This window comes from Crocuta crocuta, unplaced genomic scaffold (assembly GCF_008692635.1).
Source record: "Crocuta crocuta isolate KB4526 unplaced genomic scaffold, BGI_CrCroc_1.0 scaffold248, whole genome shotgun sequence".
NCBI lineage: Eukaryota > Metazoa > Chordata > Mammalia > Carnivora > Hyaenidae > Crocuta > Crocuta crocuta.
In genome coordinates, this window is record NW_027532409.1 from 4294694 (window position 1) to 4308271 (window position 13578).

Below are 13578 nucleotides of genomic sequence, written 5' to 3' on the forward strand. Positions count from 1 at the left end.
GGGGGGGGGGGGGCACAGGGGCTGAAGGGTGGGGTGAAGGGCCAATCACACTGGAGTATGCCAGTGGAGGTGTGGCTGGCCTCCTCTCCAGCTCAGCCTGGGCGGGGCTTCTCACAAAGTGGCAGGTGGGCCCTTGGGCACTTGGGCAGCCTTACGTTCTTCTCAGAGTGCGTGCCCTTGCTGCCACCGCCCTGACTCAGACGAGATCCTGGCAGATGACAGAAAAGGGCAGTGTTACTGATGTGTGCACTGATGTGTGCACCACATCCAGTGTTAGAGGCATGCCTTGTGTCCCCGGTGAGACGCTTCAATTCCCTGAGCCTCTGTTTCCCCTGCAGAGTGGGACTAATCACAGCTGCTGTCACTGTGGGCATCACAAGACGTGTAAATAAGAAGCCAGGCCGAGCAGCTGGCCTATCGTATGTGCACAGGAAACAGGAACCATTGCAACAATTATCATTTTTATTTATAGCTGTGCCACTCTCCTCATTAGGAATATCAGAGGCTACAGGAAGTTAAGGAGAAGCTCTGGTCACAAGCACAGGCCATGGGGCCACAGTGACAGAGTGAGCCCAACGCAGGCCTTGGAGCCACAGGCCCTGGACACGTGCCATGTGCTAACGCTGCCGCAGGGTCCTCAGCCTGCGCACTGGACTTCAGGTCAGAGAGCTGTGTCCTGGGGGCCATCCTGTGCATCGCAGGATGCCAACAGCATCCCTGGCCTCCACCCACCAGACGCCAAAAGCACCCCTCCCAGTTGTGACAACCAAAATGTCTCCATACGTTGCCAGATGTCTCCTGGGGACAAAATTGTCTGCGTTAAGAATCACTGTTTTACGTGGATTAATTCATGTAATTGCCACAGTGCCTATTAGTAGTAGTATCCCATTTTACAGATGAGAAAACAGAGGTACACAGAAATTAACTTGTCCAACATTACTGGTCTCGTAAATGGTAGGACTGGACTTTGACCCCAGGAACCTGGCTTCAAGGCCCCTGTTCTCAACGACTGTGCAATAAGCCCTTTCGGTAACTTCTTTTTCTTAATTGTGACTTTTCCTTCTCTTTTTCTCTCCCCATTGGTCAGATGCAACAGTGTTTGGGGAGGGAATACCACCGGCCTGGACTCAGCCCCAGCTCTGCTTCTTACTAGCTGCTCTTTTTTTTTTTTTTTAATGTTTTATTTATTTCTAGGAGAGAGAGAGACAGCGTGAGCAGGGGAGGGTCAGAGAGAGAGGGAGTCACAGACTGAAACAGGCTCCAGGCTCTGAGCTGGCAGTCAGCACAGAGCCTGACGCGGGGCTTGAACCTACGAACCGCGAGATCACGACCTAAGCGAAAGTCGGACGCTCAACCGACTAAGCCACCCAGGCGCCCCCTAGCTGCTCTCTTTTGAAGATTCCCTCTGCCTCATAATTAGCAATGGATAGTGATGTATCATAGCAAGATGGATTGAGATAAGCCTCTATGGGGCCCCCAGGGAGCCACAAGTCCTCACTGTCAGGGAAATACCAAAGTTCCATTGGCCAAGTGGAGAACCCAGGGGCTGGGAAGAAGCCGGGGTGAAGGCAAAGGAGGGCCAGAGGCCACGAGTGGATCCTCAGACGTGGCCATCGTGGGAGGAATGGCTGTATGGCATGTGATGTGACCCTGTCTTTCAGGTCATCTCCAAACATTCAGGGACTCAAACTGACCAGGCAATGCTTTAGGAATTGGGTTGTTTTAGAGCCCATTGAAAAAATGCCGATGGGGCACCTGAGTGGTTCAGTCGGTTAGGTGTCTGACTTTGGCCCAGATCATGATCTCACAGTTTGTAAGTTTGAGCCCTGTGTCAGGCTCTGTGCTGACAGCTCAGAGCCTGGAGCCTGCTTTGGATTCTGTGTCTCCCTCTCTGTCTGCCTCTCCCCCTGCTTTCTCTCTTTCGCTCTCTCTCAAAAATAAATAAATATTTTAAAAAAGAAAGAAAGAATGCAGACATCAGTCTCTAGTTCAGGGTGGAATGAAGACAGACAAATGCTGGATGCTCAAAGGTACCAGGTCACACCCAGTCATAACCACTCCTGGTTCAACAAGGGCACAGGAGGAGGTCAAGAAGGGAAAAGCCACAGACATTTGCCATTTCCATGGTTTGATCCCTGTTCTGCAGGAGAAGGATTTTGGTAGGAACTCAGTTCTTTTTGGTACTGATGTGCAAAATTAGTGTTGTCCCTATGTCATTTAAGTTCGTATTGGACAGATCGGATTATTCTTCTCAAGTCATCATCCCTCCCTCTACTTGAGGCCGTCGTCCCTGTCACACATCCCCCTTCCATCAACCCCATCCATCCATTGACCTGGGCTTTGGGCACATGACATGCTCTGGCCAATGACATGTTCGCAGACACGAGACAGGACAAGGCATGAAATGCGCCTGCGTGACGGCGCTGGCCCTCTCCAACCTCCCATCACCACAGGAAGAGCTGTTCCTGGATGGCTGCAGCTGATGGTGCGGAGCCTGTTTGGGATTCTCTCTCCCACTCTCTCTGCCCCTCCCCTGCTCACTGTCTCAAAAATAAATAAATTTAAAAAAATTATTTTTAATCCTCTAGTTACAATTTCTCTCAAAAACAAGAAGAGATGATAATCCTGAGGCCCCAACCCTAAGTGACGGCACCCGGAAGGAGCTAGTGGCTGTCCCTCAAGCACATCCCAGCCATGCTTGCCCGAAAGGTTCTGAAAGTTCCCCACTGGTTTGAGGCTTGCCTTGATCCTTCCTTTAAGCAAAGGCACTGACACTAGCTTGTCCCTGCCTGAGCCACTTAATCAGATCAGTTTATATGCTGGGCAACATACGGAATTGTATTGGTCACGGGTGCCTACCAAGCACCTGAAATGTGATCAGTATGACCATGGAACTGAATTTTTAATTTTATTTAATTTTAACCAACTTAAATTTAAACCTGGTTGGTTGATTCAGTTACGAGAAGAAGACTTGGATGTGTGAATCGCTTTGCCCGTTCTCAGCCCTTGCCCAAGGACTCCTGAATTAGAAGCCCTGGGGTGGGCATGGCACTCTGGATTTTAGTCTCGAGGGGGAGTCTGAGGGGTGAGGCAGGGAAGGAGCCTTGTGGGCGGAGGCAAGCAATTAATGTCTGGAGAAGCAGCCGGAAGTTTGGCTCTCATATGCAGAATACTGCCCTCCCCATGAAAGAGACACCCAGGTCCTGATCCTTGAAATCTGTGAATATGTTCTGTTACGTGGTAAGGTGGGGATTAAGATTTCAGATGGAATTTAGGTTGCTAATCAGCCCACCTCAAGATGGGGAGACTATCCTGGATTATCGGGGTGGCCCACATAATCACTATAGAGTCCTTAAAAGGGGAAGAGGGAGCCAGAAGAGTGAAAAACAGAGACATGGTGGCCTGAGGACTTGAGGGCCACTGCACACACTTTGGGGGTGAAAGGGGACCACGAGCTAAGTAAGGCAGGTGGCCTCTAGAAGCTGGAAAGTGGGCTCTCTCCCAGAGCCTCTAGAAAGGAATATAGACCTGCCAATACATGATTATAGCCCAGGAAGACCCACCTTGGGCCTCTCGCCTCCAGAACTCTAAGATAATAAATCTGTATTGCTTAAGTTACTTAATTTGTGGCCATCTGTTACAGCAGCAATAGGAGACATTCGGCACAGTGGCTTAGGGCCCAGGCCCTGGAGACAGACTGTCTGGGTCTGGGTCTGTCCTCTTGATGTGTGACCGTGGGAAAATACCTTAGTCTTCCAGCTCCCCTTGCAAAATAGGGGTGATGATGCTGATAATGGTATACACAGGGTTCTGAGGAGGAAGCCAAGCAATGCATACAAATTGTTTGGCTCATAGTAAGTGCTCCAACAAATGTCTAAAAGAAAAACTGTGTTTCAACACAGCCTACAAACTGGCTAAGATTGGGCAAAAACCTCAGAGGGACAGAAGAGTAACCAGAGTGTGATGGGGCTGAGGAGAGGAGGCTTCCTGGAGGAGGCGATGTTGGGACTCAGTTTGAAAGGGTCAGTGAACATTAGGGAGGGAATGAGATATGCAGAGCTCACAGGAAGGGGAGCAAATTATTGTGTTGGCAAGTACAAAGGAACTTCCCCGGGGGGATGGGAGCCTGAATTAGGGTTTGATGAGAACAAAGCTGGGAAGAGATAAAAGGTGGTAGGGAACATCTCCCCAAGCAAAATAAAATCCAGAAGCCATTAGCCAGAAACACCTGAGGTGGTGACATCAAAATTCAAAATTCCTATATAACAAAGTCAGTATAAACAAAGCTAGTGATTGCCTGACAGGATATTTGCAACAAATAATAAAGTGTTACTATCCAGTCTATATAAAGAAAGAGTTCCTGGAAATCAATAGGGAAAAAAAGACCTCCAAAAAACACCTGACAAAAAAGTACGCAGCAGATAGGAATTAACATCCGCTGAAGATAAAATGTAAATACTCCATGTGAAAAGATGTGATTAGGGTAACGCAAACAAAAACAATGAAATATTTTCACCCACTAGACTGGGAAACACCAAAAAGTTCGCAAATACCCAGGGCTGGCAGGTGCCAAGAAAGAGACATCTTCACGTTCTGTGAGCCTCTGCTGGCCGACCTGGGTGGGGCTGGCAATGCCTGATGGGAGGGGTGTGCAGAATCCCGGAGCTGTGCGTGAGGGGCCCCAACCTAACCCCTCAGTGTGATGGCAGCCTTCTCCTCGTGCCCCCACGCGCCCCCCTGTGAGAGGAGAGAGGAAACAGGGAGCCCGTCAGAAGGGACCTGCGCCTTGCCAGTTTGTAAGCAAGTCAGCTTCCCTGGAGGGAAGCACCAGGGCTACCGCCTGGTCCCTGGGTTCCCGCACAAGGGGGGGGACACAGCTCTGTGGTGGAGACACAGGAAGACGTGTGTCCGCAACAGCAGCTATGGGAAAGGCACTTACTCCAGAGAAAGGAACAGGCTCAGAAGGGTGAGGTAAGTGGAGAACTTAGGGCTCACACCCAGGCGTTTGTACCCCCCCAAGGGGTCATGAGGCCCGCACTGACTTCTCACATGAAAACAAACCCGTGCTATTTGAGTCCCTCCTGGAGAGTTCCCTTGGACGGCCAACGTCTGGCACGTACTGTGTGCTCACCACACCCCTGCACGTCCCCGCTCTGTGTTAGACCCTTCACACGCATCCGTCTCACTGCATCCGCATAGCAGGGAAGGCAGGAACTGCTGCTGCATCCATTTTACAGAAAAGGAAGCTGAGGCTCAGAGAGGTTAAGTAACTTTCCTAGAGCCCCACAGCTGGTAAGTGGGAAAGCCGGGCTTTGAGCGTCAGGCTGACCTTCTACCACGGCTGCGTTTAAACTGTGTGTGGGTGGCCCTTTGGTGTTTGGGTTCACATACAGGGGTGCACACCTGGGGGATCAGAGAAATATAATATCTGGAGAGATGGGTGACTTAACCCATGGCAGAGACCTCGGAGCTATGCATGAGCAGATTAGGCAGACTGTAAACATGACTTATTCCGCAAGATATTTGTGTGCAACTGGCCAAGTCGTTCAATGCACTGTGTTAACAGAACGTGATGTGCTAGACAAAAAATGGTCTTCCTCTGATCTTCCATATCAGCATGTAAAAAGGTGCTCAACTGCACTAATAATAAGATAGCTGAGTTAAAACAAGATACAATCAGCATAGACTAAAAAGAGCATTAGTGTCTGTCTAGTCAAGAATGTCCCTATAAAAAAACAAACTGGCACCATTGCTTAAGGTTCTGAACCCCAAATAAACGTGGGGGTCCCTAATACTCTCTAGAGTCAGAGGAAGGGGAAATGGCACACATGGGCAGGGTGGCGTGGTCACTCGGGCAGGGTGGCGTGGTCACTCACATCCCTTAGAATGTCAGTGTCAGTGACCCTGCGGGTGGCCAGCAGCAGGAGTCTGGGGCAGTGTGTTGTCCCTGAAGGGTCTGGGTTTGGACCAAGGCTTGAAATGCACCCCCACCACTTGGCAGCTGGTAACCTTGGGTCATTTACTTAACCTCTCTGAGTTTCTGTTTCTTCATTTGTAGGAGAGGAGGAGAATTCTTCAGAGAGGACATATACCCTTACCACATAGTAGGTCCTCACCGTATTCCCCTTACCCCTCAGGCCTGGCCCTGAGACACCAGTGGCCCAAACCTCTGCTCCCCTCCCATGATGACTGTACCTTCAGCCCAGGTCTACATAGCTCCCCAGCTGCCTGGCAGTGAGGGCCCACAGGATCCGAGGACACAGTGAGGCCCCGGGCCCCTTCATGTGGGCTTCTGGGAGAAGGGCAGGCCCCCTGCAGCTCCCAGTTTGACGGCTGACTCACTTACCAATGCAAACTGGGAAGGCTGCCTGGCTCTGTGACACACCCAACTCCCAGACACTTCCAAATGTCCAACCTCCTCCCGGGCGGGGCTGGTTCAGCGTGGTCACCAGAGGCGCGCGCGTGCGCGCACACACACACACACACACACATCCAATTGTAAGTTACACTGAATTAATAAAGTACCTGGCTAATGTGGCTAGAAAAAAGCAACAAGGACTCAGGGGTCTTCACCCTGGCCTGGTCCCCCGCTCTGTGCCTTTGAGCAGATCGCCCACCTGCTCTAAGTCTTGATTTCCTACTCTGTGAAAGGGGGATGGCGACATCTGCCAGGAAGCAGGGAAGCAAGCAAGCAGGATTGTGCTGAGGGTGTGAAAAGGGCAGGGCCTGGGTGAGAGGGGAGGCTAAGGGAGCAGGAAAGGGGAGTGGCACCATGTGGGCGTCCAGAAGGGCCGCCCTGGGAAGTGACATTCTGCCTGGAGTGTGAAGGAGCAAGAGCTCAGCACACGCCAAGGCATGGAAGTGGGGCATTTAGGGACAGGTAAGGGACATTCCTGCCAGTTTCCCTGGCTTGTGTCCCCCTATCTGTTATGGGCCAGGACAGAACACTATCTCTGTCCCAGGTCGCTCTGCCCTCCCGCCCTGCCCTCCTCTAAGTCTCTGAGTGTCAGCGACCCTCCCAGGGGGCATAGTTGCCTTTACACTAAGAACAGTGATTGCAAGGAGCAACTCAAGGATGGTGCCCAAGTCCACAGGTCACCATAGCCTGCTCTGGCCTGGGGGGAGCAAGAAATGGAGCCCAATAACTGGAACGAATACCCCAGGGGGGCCGCAGTGCCCAGAACTATGTATGGCCCTTGCATCAAAAGATGGGAAGGGCTCCGTAGGACAAAGGGCCCTCAGGACCCTCAAGTCTCAGATGGCTGTCACTGGCTTTCACATGGGGACTAGGACTGTGCAGATGACCAAATGCCCATTTTTTCCAACGTCCTTTTGAGGAGAAGATTCTGGAACCATGCCACCAGAAGGCCAAGTATTTGGGGTGTCTCATTGGTGCAGAGGCTCCCTTTCCCAATATGAAAGTGAAGTAGCAGTGAAAGTGGATGAGAAAGTACTTTGGGAGCCTTGGGAGCTTTGTACGTAAAACATAGTAGGTGTTTAATAAGTGTTGGATGGGTGGGTGGATGGATGGATGGATAGAAAGATGGATGACGGAAGGGTAGATGGATGATGGATAGATGATGAACAGATAGCTGTGCATATGAATGTATGAGAGCATGAATAAATCAGTGAGCCATTAGGCAAATGGGTGGAAAACCAAATGAGTGAAGGAATAAGTAAGTGTTTGAATGAGTAAACAAGTTAGTATCTAAGTGAATGAACTTCTGGTTCAGAAGTTTAGAACACGAAACCCAATTTGTTATCACTTTGCTTAGGCGGAGGGAACCCCTAGAAAGAATGCGAGGAGGAGAGAGCACCCCGAATCTGGAGTAAACTGCACTTTCAAGGTTCTGAAAGGAAGCGCCGCCCCTCAGCTTCCTGGGGAACTGTGCGTACTCGGAGTAGGGTGAAGTGCGCCCACACTCCGGGCAACACCCCTCAGCCCCAGCTGGGCCTGGTCCCAGCCCTGGAGTATTGGTCAGGCGTGTTAGGCCACAGTGCAGTGACTCAGATCCTGGCCTCTGCCAGCACCTCCCCAGGGGAGGCTGTGATCCAGCCCACCCACTCGCTGCTGTGCTTCTTAAAAACATCAACAGCACAACATTAAGTGGCATTGCCCGGTCTAGGGAGAGCCTGGCATATCACGATGGATCTTGAGAAATATATCTCAGTTAAGAGTCAGAAAAATGGGCCACTTCCAGGCCGTGTGACTTTGGATATGTTACTTAACCTCTCTGACCCTCAGATTCTTTACCTGAAAATGGAACTATGACCCACAGGGTTGTCACGAGGATCAAGGAAGACAACTCACGGGAGGCACTCAGCACGGGGACAGGCACACAGCAGCGGACACTAGGCCATGGCTGAGCTATGACGTCTCTTGGGGAGCCTATTATTAGAGGATCACAGGGCGTGTTTATCATATACATACACACACACACACAATCTGCCTTCTAGAACAAAATACTAAAAAGGGGGCCTCACTTCGTATCGTCAAAGGCCCGGGGGTCTCAGCCTCCCACCAGCGGAGGGTATCTTCCCACAGCACCCCCCCAGTACCATCGAGAGCTGCTTACCTGCCAGGGGCCCCGAGGTGCTGTCTCCCCTGCCTTCTGCTCCAGGTGCTCCCAGGACCGTGACAGATGTCCTCCCTGCAGTGCTGGGCACTGTTCACTGTCCCTCAAGGGCGGAACGGCCCTCAGGAGGATCTTCTGGTTCCTCAGGAGTGGCTGGGGGCAGGAAGGTGGCGCTTGGTGGCTCGCCTGGTTTCCCTAGGTCAGCACAGAAGCTGAGCCCCGGGCACCGCCTGCAGCGCAGGGGGCAGAGGTGACTAAGGAGTGCGTGGGACTCCACGGAGCAGCAGTTGGAGAAAATGCCAGACAGAGCCTGAGAGAATGTTCAGTCACAGGGGATGTTTGTTACCAAAAGTGTTTATTCAAGGTCAGGAAAGCTCCCAGGAAAACATGGGTTGCCAAAATCTCATCAGCGAGAACAAAGCACGTGTGGAGGAAGAGGTATGTGTTGGGGGTGGGGGGGAGGCAGAGTAAGGGGTTGCGGGAGAATATATGAAAGAGAGAATATGTGTGTGATTGGCCCTAGTAGGGCCAAGGCCTGGGGGAAACAGGCACTTTAACGTACACCCTCGGTGTTACCGTATGGTGGGGGCAACCCGGCAAAAGCTGCAAAATGTGAATGCACAGATCTCAAGTTCAATAATTTCTCCTCATGGAATTTATCCTCTAGATAGAAGCACACTTTAAGAGTTCAAGGGTATTTACTGAAGCCTTGTCAGTAAGAACAGAGACCTTGTCCAGCAAATTTGGTGGGGCTCAGCTCCCAAAGGACAGCTCTCTACACAACACAAGGAACTCAGACTTTAGCCCTAGGACAATAGGGAGCCATAGAGGGCTTTAAGCAGGGGGAAGGACTTGTTCCAAATTGTGCTTTGGATGGATCCTTCTGACAGGGCAGAAAAGGCAGAACTGGGGAGACCAAACTCTAGACGAGCTAATAATTCAGGCTCCTTGCTCTCTCCTCTGGGTAGTTTAAGAGCCTCGTTGTGACTGGTGGGATATGGGGGGGCAGAGGAGGGGACACCTGGAGGGCCTGTCCCCTTCTGCCACCAACTCTGCTGCCCCTGGGCAGCCAGTGAGGGTGTGAGGTCAGGGGATTTCTTCCAATGACAGAACACCGTGCCTCCCCACCATCTCCCCCACACTCCAACATGGAGAAGGATTGGCACATTGGATCCACCAGGCCCTGGGGTCAGGGCCTGGGCTCAACCCCAACTCCACCAGTATGACTGAGCAAGAGACTTGGCCATTCTTGCCTCATTTTCCCCATCTGTAAAATAGGGATAACCAAACACCCTACCTCAGAGAATTGTCAGGGCTAAAAACTTATGAACACCTGGAAAAGCACAGTACACAGTAAGTGCTTATGAAATGTGAGCTATTTTTATCATAACTAGGCATATGGTAAACGCTCTGTAGATATTTATAAAATGAGTGTTTGTTATTAAAATCAACCTAAAGGCTAATTAAGGAGGGAGTCTGAAATTGGAGAAAGGAAGTTGGCAGCAAGATTCCCCCATCCTTTGACCAGATGGGAGAGAGTCAGGGAGTCCCGGAGATGATCAAGGGCAGTTGAAGTCAGTGCCGGGGGTTAGGCCCAGGCCCCATAGCTTGTTCAATGAATGGACGCGGCCAGCCCTGCAGGCTTGTTAGGGGTCTCCTGAGCACAGGAACCTCCTTGTTTCTTTAATATGGACCCACACCTCCTGGCCCAGCCCTGTCCTAGGACTGCCTCTGAATTCAGTTGGCCAACTTCTCCCTTTGTGCCTGCTTATCCCATCTTCACAGACTTGGGCTCCTCCCCGGGGATCCTGGGAGGTCGTCTGTAGTGGGCGAAGAGCTGGGTCCTTTGGAGGCTTTTGTGTGTCCATTGGTGGAAGAGACGAGTCGGGGATCCCAGGGAAGCACCTCCCTTGCCAGTCTTCTTCCCTCCCCGGTCAGTCTCTCCCATCCACCTTGGCCACTGACCACTCTGCTGACTCCAGGAAAACCAGGCTGGAAAAACATGGAAGGTTGGGTCTAGGGATGACAATGGAATGAAAGAGTGAGAGAGGAACAGATACACAATGCAGTGGACTCTATATAAATAAGACAGGATTCTTGAGCAGAATCCAAAAAATCTCCTTTTCTTACCCCACTAATTATACACAAACAGGACAGGCTACATTATTTGTGGGCTCATTAAAAAATGAACGTGTGGGGCCCCTCATTCAAAAATTAAGAATTTTAAGACAAGTAGCAGCAGAACATTAAACCAAGCATGAGGCTCTTCTGATCATGGAACTTCATGGGACTACACAAGTTACCACCCATGAAGCTGGTCCTGAACACAAAACTGTTGAGCGCATGCACATGTGTATGTGTTTCTAGGGGAAGCACGCTCAACTGTCAAGGTCATGACCCACAAAAGTTAAGAATCAGTGTAACTGAGGTTAAGTGAGGGTTCCTGCTTCTCACTCTACCTCCTTTCTCTACTCAGACAGGCAGGGGATCCACATTGTGACCCACAGTGGGCACAGGGGGGATTAGTGACACGTTGCATCAGCTGACTTGGAACAGGGTAGGCCACGGTGGCTGTGGGAACAGAGACAAGTGGATGCATGAGAGACAGAGTTTAGGACTTACTGATGGACTGGATGTGGGCTGAAAAGAAAAGGTGTCTATGGTTCAAGGAATGAGACCAACCAATGGAGGTGCTGTTCACGGAGATGGAGAGAAGCTGGCAGAAGAGCAGGTGCTGTGTTTTGCTTTGTTGGGTAGCCAAGGGAACCAAGACTCCCATTCTAGCCATGAAAATGTGTCAGGCAGATAATAGAGCTGAGAAGGAAGACGAGAGCATCAGGGTCGTTGGCATAGGAATGACATTTAACTCTACTGAAATGGAGGAGGCCTTTCCAGGTTTCCAGGTGCCAGAGCCCTGTTCCTTTGGGCAAATTGCTTAACTCCACTGCCACTTAGAGTCCTCATTTGCAAAATGGAGGTAAGAATAATAGCCTCCTCACAGGATTTCATAAATGAGCTTGTGAAAGGGAAATGCTATGCACAGGCCCTGGTAGCTATTAAGGTATCCAGTGAGAATCAGCCATCGTGATCATCATCATCATGTCATTCCTTCGACGAGTATCGATCCCCCATTGTGTGTCAGGCATTGCCGGGAGTGCTCTGGATTTGGATGCATCAATCATTGAGCATGTCAGAAGGTGGTAAGTGCTACCACATAAGACAATCTAGAGCAGACTAAGGGGTACATTTGAGCTCAACCTCAGAGATGAGGGAGTGCACCAAGTGGATGTGGGGGAGAAGAGTTCCAGGCAGAGGAAATAGCCAGTGCAAAGACCCTAAAGGAGGGTGGTGGGAGGTGAGGTCACACAGGTAAAGGGTAGGGGATCTTTGTGAAGGAACTCTTCATGGCAGAAGAGCCTGGTCCTCCAACATGGCAAAAACAGGTCTCCAAGAGAATGAGGCAGAGTGTTCCCCAACATGGCGGAGACGACAAATCTCTCCAGCATGGTGGAGGGAACAGACCTCCAACACAGCAGCTGCCCTTGGCTTTGGGTAGGACCCGAGGCTTCCCCTACCTGCCTCCCGCCTCCACCAGTCCCCAGAAAGGTCTCACCTGGCTGAAAAGGCTCACCACAGGGCTTCTCCTCCTCTTGACTATTGATTGTCCCCTCCCAGCAAAACATAAGCTTCCAGGGCTCCCAGTCAAAGCATAAATCTGAGTCATTTTCCTCTGAATCTGTGGAGGTAGAAGACAAGGCCTCTTGGGTGGTTACATCCTGTCTTCTACCTCTGACCCAAAATGAGCCCCCTCCCAGGCCCAGGCATCCCTGAGACCAATGGGCCAAGGCAGAATTATGACTTATGGGACAGCTCGGAGATCTCAGAAGACCTCAGAAGGACCTTGAAGGTGACCAGGGACCAAAAAAGTTGTCCTATGACTCAGAAGGTGGCTGTATCTACCTAATAGGGAAGGGCCCTAGAGGAGAGCAAATGACCTACCTGTATTGAGTGTGGTCCCGGGGGGGGGGCACTGAGGAGACACAAACTCAACCATTGACCCATCCATCCGTTTGTCCACCAGTCTGTTTATTAACAAATATCTGAGTGTATACATGCAATGATTTCCACTACAGCACTGTTTTGTGGTGCAGCATGCACAAGCAATAAAATACCCTGGAAACTGTGTATCTCTCTGTGTGTGTGTGTGTGTGTGTGTGTATGTGTGTGTGTCCATCACAGGAGATCTGGTTGATGGAAGTGTAGGACACTTGCACCGCATAAAGAGCTAGCCCATCCATCCAATGGCAAGTCAGAAGCTGTTAAGACAATTGCAGTGAGATCTGTAGCTTTCAACTTGCAGGAGGTCTATGAAATATTACAAGCAAGTTTCAGAGAAATATATAGTAGGATCTCCTCCCTTTTTTTGAAAAACAAGTAACAATCCTGCCCTTTCCCCAATTTTTTTTTGGAAAACCTACATGTGTTATTAAATAGGTGCATGGGCTTGTAAACATGGCTTATCTTGAGAAGGTGAGGTCAAGGAGAAAGGAGAGGAGACGGGGGAGATTCTTTCTCTTACTGTACTTGTAAGATGTTTCACTGGTTGCAGATAAGGAGGCTGAAGAGAGCCCTCAGCTTGCAGACCAACAGCAGGAGACAGAAAAGGCAGTCTCAATTTCCTCATCTGTAAAATGGGCATATTACAGCCTCTTCTACGATGAGGGTTAACTTAAGTAGAATGTGTGTGTAAATCAGGTGTTCAACAAAGTCGGCAGTTATGGGAAGCTTTGAAGGGACTGCTCTTCACTACAGATAGGGATTGTTTTATAAACACATGAGATATGCTAACTATTCTGCATGCATTTTTCTCATTTAATCCCGTGAACAACTTCGAGAGGCGATAACTAGTTATTTGTATTTTACAGATGAGGATGGCTCAGAAAGGTGAAATGTCCAGGCTCACAGCCAGGAAGCGGTAGTGCTGGACTCACATCAGCTTCCT

At 50.4% G+C, this 13578-nt stretch overlaps 1 protein-coding gene across 4 annotated transcripts in view; it reads right to left on the reverse strand.

Annotated features, from left to right (window-relative positions):
• The window catches only part of ADIG (adipogenin), a 30661-nt gene that overhangs the window by 14195 nt on the left and 2888 nt on the right, over positions 1 to 13578 (reverse strand). The window contains exons 2-4 of one of the 4 annotated variants that reach the window (XM_077778870.1): positions 12190 to 12312; positions 8577 to 8729; positions 127 to 208 (exon numbers count right to left, since the gene is read on the reverse strand). In XM_077778870.1, coding sequence (XP_077634996.1) covers positions 8671 to 8729; positions 12190 to 12312 — 182 coding nt within the window. In that variant the 3' untranslated portion in view covers positions 127 to 208; positions 8577 to 8670. Of the gene's footprint in view, positions 1 to 126; positions 209 to 8576; positions 8730 to 10219; positions 10593 to 11198; positions 11391 to 12189; positions 12313 to 13578 lie in introns of those variants that run through there. The other 3 variants (XM_077778871.1, XM_077778868.1, XM_077778867.1) reach the window with 3 other exon arrangements.